The sequence below is a fragment of the Notolabrus celidotus genome, chromosome 24 (genome assembly GCF_009762535.1).
Source record: "Notolabrus celidotus isolate fNotCel1 chromosome 24, fNotCel1.pri, whole genome shotgun sequence".
Classification (NCBI taxonomy): domain Eukaryota; kingdom Metazoa; phylum Chordata; class Actinopteri; order Labriformes; family Labridae; genus Notolabrus; species Notolabrus celidotus.
In genome coordinates this window covers 9,669,184-9,683,795 of record NC_048295.1, presented here as the reverse complement: position 1 = coordinate 9,683,795, position 14,612 = coordinate 9,669,184, and the positions used below count along the sequence as shown (strand labels likewise).

At 43.2% G+C, this 14,612-nt stretch overlaps 1 protein-coding gene across 6 annotated transcripts in view; it reads left to right on the top strand.

The window, feature by feature from the left end:
• LOC117808315 overlaps positions 1-14,612 on the top strand; it is a 201,733-nt gene that overhangs the window by 178,204 nt on the left and 8,917 nt on the right. For all 6 annotated transcript variants that reach the window (XM_034677986.1, XM_034677987.1, XM_034677988.1 and 3 more), the window contains 7 exons: positions 1,989-2,111; positions 7,374-7,525; positions 9,436-9,538; positions 10,107-10,152; positions 11,007-11,111; positions 11,273-11,380; positions 13,042-13,173. In XM_034677986.1, coding sequence (XP_034533877.1) covers positions 1,989-2,111; positions 7,374-7,525; positions 9,436-9,538; positions 10,107-10,152; positions 11,007-11,111; positions 11,273-11,380; positions 13,042-13,173 — 769 coding nt within the window. The remainder of the gene's footprint in view (positions 1-1,988; positions 2,112-7,373; positions 7,526-9,435; positions 9,539-10,106; positions 10,153-11,006; positions 11,112-11,272; positions 11,381-13,041; positions 13,174-14,612) is intronic.

The window sequence follows — 14,612 nt, the reverse complement described above, 5'->3', positions numbered from 1 at the left end:
AGAGCAGAAATAGAGCTATGAAATGCTTCTGTAAGGGCTGAAACAGATGGGATATTGATTTAATTTTGACTTGCAGTTGTAGTCAAAGTCATACTGATAACATTTGACCTTTTACTTGATGTGTTGATCTTTCTTTCATTACTCACAGAACCAATCAGATGCCATTTTTTCTAATGGAAACCAATGAAAGTGACTCTTTCTGAGGACGAGCAGATGTAGTGAAATGAATGGCGTCCAGGTGAACTCCAGAGTCAGATCCACTTGCTGCTTCCTGCTTTGAAGCTCCATCTCTGATGCGGCGGCGGCTGTCCACACACATGGTCGCTCTCTGAAAATCCTCTTACTCCACACACACACACACACACACACTCACACACACATGCACAGTTGCACACACTGCCGTCTCCCCTCTCATTTTCCCTCCCTATCTGTAATACACACACACAAAATACTCATCCTTCCTCACACACACACAGCGTGGATTTGTTTTCTCTGTGATGAGAGGGATTATGGGATAAAGGAGGCGAGGCCACGCCAGTTTAGTTCAGTTTGGACCAAAGCTGCTCTCCGCTGCAGCACAATGACAAACGCAGATGAATGTCTGGATACACACTGGAGATCTGCACAGGCGTTAGCGCCGTGGCCTCTGTGTGTTTTGAGCATAAGAGCCTCTGATTGGGATTCTGAAGTGGCGGAGTTGTTTTTCTTTCGGATGAGTGAAGATCAGGAGAGGAGCGAGCGTCTGGCTGGAATCTGCGTATGGCGACAGAATCAAGAGGAGCTAGATTCAAACCCCAGAGTGTTGGAGCTGGCTCGGTCGGTTCAGAGAGTGACGTGAAATCTGCTGTTGGCGTTAAGGGGAGCTTTAAAGTTATGTCTGTTCCTTGAGCGCGGCCTTTTCTTTCTCACACACTGCGAGCTATGACATAACTGCCTGATGAATTCAACCCACCCGCCGCACGACATGGGACTCGACCAGCTGGATTCCTACGGTGATGACATCCTCATCTAGTACGCCCTTTCCTTCTACTTTTACTCACCAATGAGGCCTCGTCTTACACATGATGTCTGAATTCTGGCACAGTAATGAGATTGATCTTTCCGTTTGTTACTGTTGCTGTGCATCCCAGAGTTGAGGTCAGGACAGTGGAGTCGTCCTCGTGGTTTATGGCCGTGAGAGGAAGTGTGCTCTGGAATAAATCAGAGGAGAAAATGAAGATGCTCACACTCAGTCGCATTTCTCTGCCTTGATGAGCTTTTATTGCAGGTGTGATTATTTCCGTGGAGAGTTATGGGACGGGCTCCTTATGGGCCGTGCATGAGAGTCACTGCAGGGATAGACTTGTATTTAAATACCACGATCCTATCCCAGCTCTGAAACCTGCAATCAGCTGCAAATCATCGCTTACTCTATCATGCATGCACACATTTCACAGAGCAGCGTACATGCAGCCATTGATTGCCTATGCAAAGATCCGATTAGCCATTATTTGACTGCGGTTGATTGCACTAAGCAGGGATATCTCACACCGAGAGCCACACACCGAGAGACATGAAGTCTCTCTAATTGGACTGCGAGGGATCAGAACTGGAGCTGAGCAGGGAGACTTTGAAATTCACCTTTCAGGCTTTACTTGAAGGAGTTTCCTCGATAGAAGACGGAGACAAGTGCAGCTGTGTTTAAATGTTGCATGGTGGTTCTTTTCTTGTGAGTGGTCAAAGTAAGGTTTCTTCTGGTAGTCGTAGAACTAAGGTTTTATACATTTGGGCTACGATAAAACATGATTTAGCTTCCTCCACAGCAGTATAAATATATAAAAGACATTAAACAGGATCAAAACAGACTTCCTCTGCTGCAGGGAATCGTTAAATTTGTTTAAAATCGCGTCCTTCACATTGAATCTGCAACTCAATCACTTCCTCCAAACTTACAGGAACAGATCCATGTGCCGGACCAGAATCTAATCCACCTCTCCTTCCTGTTTCAGCCATAAGAACAAAATGTCCGGCTGGCCGCCCCCTGGCCCAGGCTCCTGGAGCGGACTGCAGGGGCCTCCGTACAGCTGGGAGAGCATGAACAGCAGCAGGGAGGGACAGCACTTCCTCACCAAGTACGTACATAGTAATCACTGACACCTGTGTCTCTTAAAGTAATGTGATTTAAGAATTTCCATCTCAATCTCACGGATATAAACTCCTCAAATTCATTTATTCCAAGCATCATCTGACATTAACTTTCCTGAACGCACCTCCTCCTCTGATTTATCAATGTAGATTAATCCCATCGTTCATTCAGCCGGTGTAAAGGCACATTTTGCATCTGCCACTACCACACATGCTCTCACAGGAACTATCCATCGCAGGGTGATTTAGCATGCATGCGTGCAGGGCCGGTTGTGTGAGTGTATTGGTCCTGCAGGCGTAAACTTTCCGTCAGGTAAACATGCACATCTTCAGCTCGGGCTGTCATCACATCAGGCTCGGTGTGCAGAATCTTTTACACAATTATTCCAGAGATGTTTGAACTCTGTGGATCTGAATCTGAATGCTCTGATTAAATAGAGTTGTTGCTTAGTCTGAATGAAAGATTTAGATTGCTGGCTAGAAGAACTTAGGTTGGCCGACTCAATGCCTCCAAACATGGGGCGCATAGTTATCTGTCTGCAGAATGTGTCTGATTTTAATGAGCTGTGATGGATCAGTTGGCATCAGCACCTAGAATGTTGATGCCCAAAGTACTCTGTATGTAACAATCAAGCTTTGGTTTAATTTGATTGAAAGATATGAAACAATATGCTACCATATGACATGATGAGGCATGATACCACACGCCACGATATGATATCACATGACAGGTTACTGTCATTAGTAGACGATACCACACCTCATGACACGATAGGATATCACCCGTCACAACACGATAGGATACCACATGCTAGGTCACATCACACCATGATAGGATACCACATGCTAGGTCACATCACACCATGATAGGATACCACATGCCAGGTCACGCCACACCATGATAGGATACCACATGCCAGGTCACGCCACACCACGATAGGATACCACAAGTCACAACGCGATAGGATACCACATGCCAGGTCACGCCACACCACAATAGGATACCACATGCCAGGTCACGCCACACCACGATAGGATACCACAAGTCACAACACGATGGAATGCGTTCCTTGAATGGTTTCCTTTTGCCTCTCTCATATCATCTACTCACTTTTCTACTTCTTATCATTTTCACTTTCCTCTCCTCCTTTCCCTGCAGTTCTTTTCCTCCCCATCTCCCCCCTCTCATATTAAACCCTCCCCTCCTCGCCTCATAAAGAAGGAGTTTAATATGACAGGGCAGACAGCTCTGGTTCTGTGGCTTTGTTCTCAGAGAGAAGCTGTTGGCTTTAGAGGAGGTGACACAAGACGGAGTTTCACAACTGGATTTCTCTGAGCGAGGGGGAGAAAGATTAAAGAGGGAGAGTGAGGAAAGCTTGATTGAATTAACTACATTGGACAGGTAATGATGCTAACCGGAGCAGACGTGGAAAGTTTGAGAAAACTTTCCTCCACTGGAGTTAGTATGAGAGCCTTTGAAGGGCCTGTGAGCTGTTAGCTGGGCTGTTGTTGTTGCAGTTGACGTCACAGATCACAAGTTTACTCTTAAAGGGTCACTTCTAAATAAAAGAAGCACCTATAGTAGGATTTTTATGATAGATGTAGCAGTTTTGAACGTTTAAAAGCTATTCTTAAGGGTTGTGTGTGTCGGGTTTGAATATAACAATCTCCACGTCTGGCATCTGTCATTATGACCCACGACCCGCCCTCTAGGAGGTCAGGACACAGGGCAGGCAGAAACAAATCTCCTTGAGCAGATATTGATAATGAAACAGGTCATTTGGTTGTTGAGTTCAGCTTCAAAGCCCTGCCAGATGTTTCTCCTGTCAAGTCTCAAACACCACTTTCTGGTGCATGCAGGGAGCCGAAGTCGTCCAGGCGACAAGGGAGCTCAGGGACTCCAGAAAGGTCTATGGTTAGTAACTTTAATGGGACAGGGAGAGTTAAAGTAAGTGATGAGGGGAGGGGGGTGAGATAGGGTCCCAGTGTGTCAGTGCACCAGTTCCCTCAGCAGTCTAAGCCTATAGCAGCATAACTAAGACCTGGTCCAAGCCTGATCCAGCTCTAACTACAAGCTTTATCAAAAAGGAAAGTTTGAAGCCTACTCTTAAAAGTAGAGAGGGTGTCTGCCTCCTGGACCCTGACTGGTACATGATTCCAAAGGAGAGGGGCCTGATAAGATTCTAGAGGGGGGAATAGGACACTTTGAGCTCTTTAAGATACGATTATGTTTGCAGGAATTCAGGAACTGTGTTTGTCAATGTACTTTTGCAGAAAGGAAGCCTCTGTATTCACTCACGTACACTTAAATAAAAGAAACAGCCAATTACCACAGGTACAGATTGATCTCTGTCTTCATGTCACAGAGCCTCTGTTGTTTGCACAGCTGGAGTAAACGATGCCTTGTAGCCAAGGTTAGCTAAGTCTTTTAAGCTTGTTACATAACTCTAACGTGCCACCCTTTGTCCTAGACTGTATTACATCTTTTTCTGAATTATGGGAGTAATCCACTGAAGTCCTTTGAAGCTTGCTTGGGGTAAAGGACTACACTGTATAAATATGTTTCTGTAACCTCAGCAGAACCGGACTTGTGGGAATGATGAACTTAGGCTCATATTTTGTAACGGCAAACTTGTTTTCAGTTAATTCTTTCTTTAATATTTGTTAGAAATGGGGAAGTTGTATGACTAGGCATTACAGGGTTAAAGTTACAGAACACCTCTCCTTATAGTCAAGGGATTTTTAAAAAGTGACTTAAATTTGAACTACATTATAAATAAATAAATACAATTAATTAAATAAATAAATAAATAAAAAATGACTAAGATTTGAACTAGATTATAAATAAATAAAGTAAGTAAGGTGAAATAAACTGTTATAATAATAAAACTCATGTAAAGGCGAGACTAAAAACAACACTTATGCACAACAATACCCTGAATCATCCTTTATGTTGCATGTACGTTCACGCTCTCCCCATTCATCCACGAGTAGCTCCAATACCAGGCTTTGACCTTTTGTATTCAGCTTTCTCCTGACCCGCTGACATCCAAGCTCTGCCCTCCTGTGAGGATTAAACCCCCTCGCCCCTGACAAGGAAGATGAGCCTGCAGCACATATTGGAACACGCTTCATCACATTAGACAGATTTAGTTTGAGGTTTTCCTGTGCCATATGCACAATACAGATCAATGTGAGAATGAGAAAGCGCAAGAGGGGGGGAATACGATTGGAGGTGGGGCAGAGATTGACTCTGATCCGGATTGGTTGGAGATAAAGTCGCATGCCCCTGACATGATTCTTTATCAGGGCAGATTTAGAAAAAGCTGCAGGTGTATGTATGTAGATTGTAATATCCATATACAGAATCAGGAAACAATGCCACCATGCAAATAAAAGATAAACACTTTGGAGGTTAACGCTAAAATCTGCAAACAAATGATCTGTGACTGTGAAGGTTAGGATGGATTACACAGGAAATGCATTACCTCCACTGGACAGATGAAGATGGAATGGACTTACGCCAGGTAACAATAGACACTCAGGGCTGAACTTAATGTGCAGAGGGGAAGCAATGGCTGCCAAGGGAGCCTTTTAAGCTGTGAAGGAGGGAGGGCTGGAAATAAGAGACAGAGAGAGAATGAGTTAACCCCACTGAAAGCGTATCACCTCTTAATTAACAGGCACTCTGCATTCTCTGTGTCCCGGTCGAGACAACCGTCTGAGGTTCAGCGAGCGGGAAGCTTTAATTTAATGTTGGGCATTTACATTTTAGTGGCGCTCTCTTCCTCGATGACTTGCAGGAAGGGAAAGAAAAGGATGATGTGGAGTTTGAACCGATATTAACACGTGGTAATGTTGGTGGCCCTTTAAGATAGAGCGATTCTGCATCCCAATATGGGATCAACAAAGTGCCTTTAAAAGGTGAAGTGCAGGATTAACGTCGTTAGCGCCAAGAGTCATGAAGTGGTGACGTGTTGAGTCAAACACAGACATATACTTAGAGATACTTGGTTTCTGTTGCAGAGTTGGTGTTGCGGCCTCAACCTAACTTTCAGTTGACCTTGCAAGACGCAGAGGTATGGAATTAAGGCGGATAGAGGGAGATGAAGAGAGAGAGAGGGATGATAGTGGTGAGATGGATAGTAGTAGTTGTAGCAGCTGGAGTCTGGAGCATCCACAGCTGGAGGAACCAACGAGACAAGGGAGCTCAGGGACTCCAGAAAGGGCTATGGTTAGTAACTTCACAGAGGTGAGGAAAAACTTCCTTTAACAGGCAGAAACCTCCAGCAGGACCAGACTTATGTCAGACTCACATCTGCTGAGGCTGAGTTGGAGAGAAGGACAGAGGGAGATGAAGAGAGAGAGAGATGATAGTGATGAGACGGAGAGTAGTAGTTGTAGCAGCTGGAGTCTGGCACGTCCACAGCAGCAGGTTGGAGGAACCTACGGGACAAGGGAGCTCAGGGACTCCAGAAAGGTCTATGGTTATGATGTGGTGACTAGAGACACAAATATCTTTATTCACATCCCTCTTCTGCTCTTCTGTTCTTGTGAAAGAATAAAAGAAGTGTTGTGACAAACTAGAAGCCTACCACTGAGCAGACCAGATCATGCACCTGGTCTGCTAGTGGCATATTGTTGGCCGCGCCACATGCTGCTGACCTACCGTCATGTGGCGTGGCATGCCGTTTGCCACTCTCAGACATATGTACTTAATTAAACTGAACTGTTCAAGTCTTAAATAAGGATAAGTTGTCTTAGAAGAGGTCCCCAGACTAGATTTCCAGCTCCTCTAAGCATTAAAAATGAATCATCCTGACTTGATTTAATGACGGGTTCACTTTTATGTAAAACAGTCCACAGACTTTCTTTTGTTTGAAGCAGATTGGTTCCAAGTCACAAATCTTGTTCCTCCTCTGAATGCAGGATCTGTCCTCTCTCTTTTCTAAGTGGCTCTTAAGCATAAAATGTTTTCCCAAAGACAAAACCCTGAGCCAAGACTCTGATTTATGAACAGCTGATCGAATAGCTATATTCAATCATGCTAAGTGTAACCTCTTCTAACGCAGCCCAAACTTATTCCTACTGTAGGACTGAATCCCCTGATTGGATTTTAATGTGCAGGGGATCATTTCCTGCAGGATGCACTCCTTTAACAAGTGTTTGCTGACTCATTCTCACGTCAGGAAATTCAACTGAATTAAAGTCAGAATGTATCACAACATGTTCTTTCATTTCTCCTACAGCCAAGTGTCCACGAGCAGCTCCCTGGAGGAGGTCCACCTGGACGGGGTCCCTCCCGCCCCTCGCCTGGTGGAGATGAGACGGGATCCGGTTCTGGGCTTCGGCTTCGTGGCAGGGAGTGAGAAACCGGTGGTGGTCCGCTCCGTCACTCCAGGTGAGCATTAAAGCTGATGTCTGTGCAGCACCTCAGGGAGGAGCCGGGGTCAGAGAGGATCAAATCTGATGCTTGATTGAAGGAAGTGCAGACAGAAAATATTCAATTTAAATAATTTGTCAATGTGTTTGGCTTACTTCCTGTTGCTTTCAGTTCCTTTTCTGTAAGCATAGTAATGTAAGGAATTACCACAAAGCATGAAAACAGATGCATTCATTGTAACTTAACGTGTAAAACAAGAGGATTTTAAACTCAACTAAAATGACATGCTCACTTATTTATACAGAAACAAAGTCAGTGTCACATTAGACTTAGCTTGGTCATGTGACCCTTTATCTTAGAGCCCTTCTCTCTAAGACATTCTTAACTTCTCCTGTCTTTAATATGTTGGAATCCTGCATTAAGGCATGCTTACCTCCGTGCATAAGTTTGCAGAAAGACAGCACGCTTTAATTATGAACACCAGAGTATTCATTTCATAATAGATGTATTTTTCTCAGAGTTGCAAGTTTCACTCCCCATCTTTTCTCATTTCAAACTCCTACATTTATAGAACTCAACTCAGTGAAGTATGACGATACCAGACTTTAGTAATACCTGAGTAGAAATTCAATTTATACACTCTGTTATTGATGATGCAGGAAATAAAGATGCATGCTCACACTCTCATGTGTGTGCATGCAGGAGAGAGGGAGGAGCATCTGGTGCTTTACTTAAAGGCATCTCAGCCGTGCACAAGAGGGGAACTTGCAACTCGACAGCCATCAGACCAATTTCTATACTTAGTTTAGTTTATTTTTGAACAGACAGTATGTTCTCAGTTTGAGCTTACACTGAGACCTGCAGACCTACCTCTGAGGTCCAGGTGTAGCTGTTAGAATAATCCCAGTAGAAGATTTGTTTTGTTAGCCTGTTGTCTGGCATATTAATGAATCTATTCCACAGTCTCACCATGTCGCCCATATGCTGTATGTCACATGGTTCCCATCCCATGTTACCATACAGTGCAAGTTTGGGGACATTTTTATGCACACCCAGAAAACTCCTAAAGCTGTATCTGCAGAGTCTGAGAGAACTTTTATTCCTTCATCAAAAGAGAGATGTTCATCTACAGGGAATCCAAGATATTTGTATTCATCAGTGAATCCATTTACAACACCAGTATACTACTGGATGATCTTTTACAGTTGAGTCCTCCTTTGAGCGTCAGTCTAAAATGTATTAATTTGGGACTGACCTCAACTGCCTTTATTTCCCAGTCGATAAAACATGAATGGAGTGACTTTGGAGTTTTAAAATCAGCCAGAACAAGAGATTATTCTTGCTGCAAAAGTCTGGGCACGGCTTTATGTGCCATGAGATTAGTATCAATCAGACACCTGCACGAAAGCACATAAATCCAAGTGTTTGCATGTTGAAATAACACACTGAGTGCTGTCATTAGCTGCTCCTCGGTGTTTAAAGAATGCTAATCAGTAACAGTTATTGTAATGAGGGTTCAGGAGGAAGCCGTGCAGCTTGGTGACCTCAGCGGAGAAAATGAGCTCAGATTGATGTTGTTGTTTTTACTTGAAGTATTGTTTGTGTTGGTTAAATGGCTGATTTCCAAATTGCCGCTCCCACTCTTGTGTTGTCACACTCACACACACACAAACACAAACACACACACACACACACACACACACACACACACACACACACACACACACACACACACACACACACACACACACAGATCAGGGGTCTCAATTATCATTCCTGAGTAGACAGATGAACTGATGAATATTACATCCTGAGGCATTCATATAAGACGCTGCAGACAATTCAACCACTTCTCTTTCAGCAGAGTCATCAACCACAGCTTGTTCTCATGTTTGTGTGTCAATGTGTGTGTGTGTGTGTGTGTGTAGGTGGTCCGTCAGAGGGGAAGCTGCTCCCGGGCGATGAGATCATCATGATCAACGACGAGCCCGTCGGTTCGGCTCCCAGAGAGCGAGTCATCGACCTCGTCAGGTGATCGCTCAAACCTCGTCGTCTGTCACAATCAGAGCGCTCAATCTGTCACAAAGAATGTCTCATGTCTAATCCCTGCACTACAGGTAGCTGAGGACCTCAGATTTAAAGGGCCAGTACACCCAGCTCTTCTCAAATCCTGCAGCCAGAGTTGGGATTAGTTATTATGAATTTAAATGTGTTTGTTTAACGTCCCAGAACTATGGGGAACTCTAATGAAGTCCTCCTCAAGTATGAGTCATTCTTTAGTCCTGTGTGCATGAAGCTGACATCCTCCCTTTGCATTCAGATAGTTAATAATCAGCATTAATAAGGAGAAGAGAAAGCTCTCTGCACACAGATCTGGTTCACTGGGGATGCTTTCACATGTAAATGCTTAACAGATGTGTGTGTGTGTTTATGGTTTTAACTGCATCTACTTCTACGTGCTGATTGCCAGAGGCGTTTAATTTCATTACACACAAGCTAATCAAGTCCCTGTGTTTGATCTGCCTTTGTTGTTCTCTGTCCTTGTTGTTGTTGTCTGCTGGTTTTGTTGACACTCTGATCTGTTGTCTCCTCGCCTCAGGAGCTGCAAAGAGTCCATCGTGTTGACTGTTGTCCAACCGTATCCTGTGAGTACATCAGTCACTGGATATTGATTTTCTTTATATCTTTGTGCACAAATGAATTACATTTATGGCGTATAGAACTCTATGAATCAGTATCTGTTGATGGAGGAATCTGTCTGCCCTGTTATATGTCTGGAGAGGTCCAGATTAATTGCATGCTCCTTCAACTATATCTCCATCAATGCAGCTTCACTGCATGACCTGTATGTAATTAATAAGGCTGATTGTGAGCTTTTAATTAATTTTGGTCAGAAATGAAAGCAAGAAGAGCGAATCGGCCTCTGAAGAAATACAGAAATAAGAAAAATTTATTGGAAAAATAAAAATAAAATTACAGCAATAAATAAATTACTATTTTTCTGTTTTTCCCAACACATCTTGCTGTGAGAACTGCTTAGAGAAAAGATGCAAATTTCTTCAGACCTTTAATAAAGCAAAGAAAAACTCAAGTTCTTATTTATTAATAGACAACAGAATATTAATGTTTTAACTCAGGACTTCATATTTGTTGGACAAAACCTGATGATCAATCAAAGTCCTCATGTATCTTGGCATCGTCTCCACATCTCGTCCCATTGCTCAGCTTTCTTCAATGGCCTGCGATCAGCTGGTCACATAATCACTGCCTCATTAAGTTGCAGGAGGCGTGGTCTGATCTTAACCCTGCGATGATGATATAAAAGAACTGTTCCACTGTGCTACAAACCTGCTTTGTCCTCCTTCTTGGTGCATGGTTTTTTTTCTACTCTTACATCTCTCTCCATCTGTCTCTCTCTCTTTCTTCCCTGCTATCCCCCTCTCTCTCTCTCTTTCTGTCTCTTGCTGTCTGTTCCTCTTTTTGGACGGCTGCCTCTTAGTCCCCTAAATCAGCGTTCATCAGTGCAGCCAAAAAAGCCATGCTCAAGTCCAATCCGGTCAAAGTGCGCTTTGCAGAGGAGGTCATTATAAACGGCCAGGTTCCAGTAAGTTCTGCTGCACACACACACACACACACACACACACACACACACACACACATATATATGACCTGAATAGGCAATGCCAGATGGTTGTCACTCCTTTACATGTGGATGACAGTGAGGGAGATGTTTTATGAACATGAAATCATCCCTCTCTTTTCCAGAACCCGGTGAAGGACAACTCTCTTCTGTTCATGCCAAATGTCCTGAAGGTCTACCTGGAGAACGGGCAGACCAAGTCTTTCCGCTTCGACTGCAGTACCTCCATCAAGGTGTGTGTTACTGTGTGTGTGTGTGTGTTCCTGTCCTGCAGGCTCACTCTATTCAGAATTAGCAGTCTGTGCTGCATGTATAATCACAGAAGGATAAATTCATTTAGACTACAAACGACCGTCCCGAGGCGCTCGCACACCGAGCATGAAATTCTATCTCTTTTTGATTTCCTTTTCTTTGAGCTGCTCGATTATTCAGGCGAGGAGGTGAAGAGCAGATTGTCTCGGTGTGCGCTCAATGTAAAGTTACCTTAACAAGTTCTTCAGTTAACTCATTAAACCAGTTGATTGATTATTCTTAATATGAATTATAATGTAAGATAATTTTATAGAAGCTGCCTTCATGATAATGCTTGCATCAAATCAGTTCCTATTATCCCTATAATACCAATAACAATAACAGAAAAATAAGGTAATAGATACTAATTATAAATACATATTATAAAAGTAATTATAATATCATTTTATAGGATAATAATTATAGGAAAACAAATAATGAATAAAAGTAAAAACATTATATATGCTCTTTGTTATTATTTTTTATTTAAATTATTTGTATTTTTTTATTTGATATTAAAATCACTCTAATTTAAAATAATAGGTGGAAGTCAAAACAATATTTTGGAAGAATTGTTGATTTTTTTTGTGTTGCAGTATTTTTGTGACAGAAACATTACCTTCAAAACAGACTAAGGATTATTTAACCACTTAATCCTGTACATCTGAATTCCTATCCCACTGTGTTGATTCTGATTGGTCGAAAACCTGCTAACAATGGTAATTAATAGGGGCGCTGGTGGCCTAGCGGTCTAAGCGCCCCACGTACAGAGGCTACATACAGTCCTCTTCGCAGGGGTCGCTGGTTCGACTCCTCCACCTCCTGCATGTCTTCCCCCACTCTCTACTCCCCACACTTCCTGTCTCTCTTCAGCTGTCCTGAAAGGACAAAAGGCCAAAAACTTTTAAAAAAAACAAAAAAATGTTAATTAATTCAGGATAAGAGCGACACCAGGGATGACAAGGTCATGCACATAACATTGTCTGAAATAAATCCACAGAAAGAAGTCTGGAGTATTTTTTAAGTTTATGATTTCACCTCTTCCTGCTGATAATATGTCAAAAATGTCAGTTTACTGATAAACATCATGGAGGATATATTTAACATTACTCTCAGTTTACACAGACAGAGCTGAGTGAGTTCAGGGGAGTGGAACTTTATCCATGTATTCAAAGCTGTAGCGGTTGCACAGTGTTTCTACATCTTCATCTTTTGAGGCGAAAAGAAAGTAAACATCTTTTTGTTTTTGTTTGCATGTGAAGGAAGCGAACGTACAGCTCTGAATCCAGATGCTGTGACTCTGTGCGGAGGTCATGTGTAGTGGCATTGTTGTCTCGCTGCGCTGAACTCAAGCTGTGACTCACTTTAAACCCAAACTTCACTCACACTCAGAGCAGCTCCTCGGTATGCCGTGCACTTTGTTTATACTCGCACCCAAATAAGAATACTGTCAACTCCAGGTGAACATGTATCACTGCATTGATTGATTGAAAAGGAAAGAGTGTGTTTAAGTCAGCTCACCTTGTGTGTTTGGAGGTATTGCATCATTCCAGAGATTAAGCAGCTCGTCACGTTAAATATTCATGTGCTGTGTTGACTCCAGGACGTGATCCTGACCCTGCAAGAGAAGCTGTCCATCAAATGCATCGAGCACTTCTCCCTGGTGCTGGAGCAGAGGGAGGAAGGCTCCGGGAGCAGACTGCTTCTCCTGCACGAACAGGAGATGCTTACTCAGGTAGGAGTTGCTGTTGTGCTCCTCATCCACTTTCCTCGTCTCCTTTAGTGTCTGAGAAACACACACTCACACACACACATTCCTGCTCAGTATTCAAGCAGCATTTGGACCTTACTGTCATTTATCAGTACTGGCACAGCAGGGGCGACAGCTCACATTACACCTATTCTCCTCCTCACACACACTCACTCACACACACACTCTCACCCACAGGGCCCACTCCATTCTAATGAGGTTACAGGATCACAAGGGGATCAGTTTAATATTCAGACCACACAGGCGTGATGTGGAGCCCTGCGCGTGACACACGATGGCAGATGACATGCGTTATAAAAGTCTGTACAGTGATGCACCTGAGAGTCGGTGAGGGGGGCAGGTGTAGAGCAGAAGAGGAGGCAGTCCCAGGATTAGAAAATAGACTCTTTTGCCCTTTTAACACGTGTACATTAAATTATTTATAAAACCTAATCAATATTTAGAAGAGGATGCCGATCTTGTGGTTTTGTCCTGAATAAGAAATGGAATCAAATATGCAGAAAAAGCTCTGCAAGTAGAGTGCTGCTGCTGAATTACACAAACAAGCTTTCAAGGTGTGAAGTTCCTGTTGCATTATTATTATTAATAATGCACCAGAGAAATGTTATCCCTAAGGACAGAGCAGGCATCATGAGATCATCATTTAAAACATGCAGAAAACTAAAGGTTTCTGAAGGTCTGCGCACGATAATTCATGACATGAAATTTCAACAATGATGCTCCATAACAAGCTACAGAAAAAATGCTCGGTAAACTAGCATGAATTTGAATGTAGCATTTCCTCAGGACTCCATCTAACCCCTCCCCTCCTCCAAAACGACGCCCCCCACCCCCACCCCGCTCACATGCACGAGCGCTGCTGATTCACGACCATATGATCATGACTGATTCAAAACCAGTCCTCACCAAAACATTCTCATAGTGAAAGTTAAAAACACAAACAAACATGGCTGCTGTTAGTACTCACAACTGTCATGCTAGCATTGTCCAGTTGTACTGGTGACATGATATCAGGAGAAAAGTTATAACACATGTAATACTGTAACAGCAAATCTATTATTTACAACTTACCTCCATCTTACTGCTCCATCCATCTTACTACTCCATCCATCTTACTACTCCTCTTAAACCAGCCATCTAAAAATAGAACTACTTCTTATTCTTCTATTATTTGCGTGCCTCCCCCTCGCTCTGACTCTACACTACTACTTCTTCCTCTCTTGCACCCACTGTCCTGCTCCTCAGTTGACTCAGGCATCTGCTTGACTTCACTGTGTCATCTTTGTTTACCGAGTAATGATTGTAGTGTGTTTTCCCCGCTCCTTTTTCTTCATCCCAGCGTGTGTCAATGCCTCCGATCATCCATCAGCCCTGTAATCGATGTCCTCTCTCCTCTCCCTCCA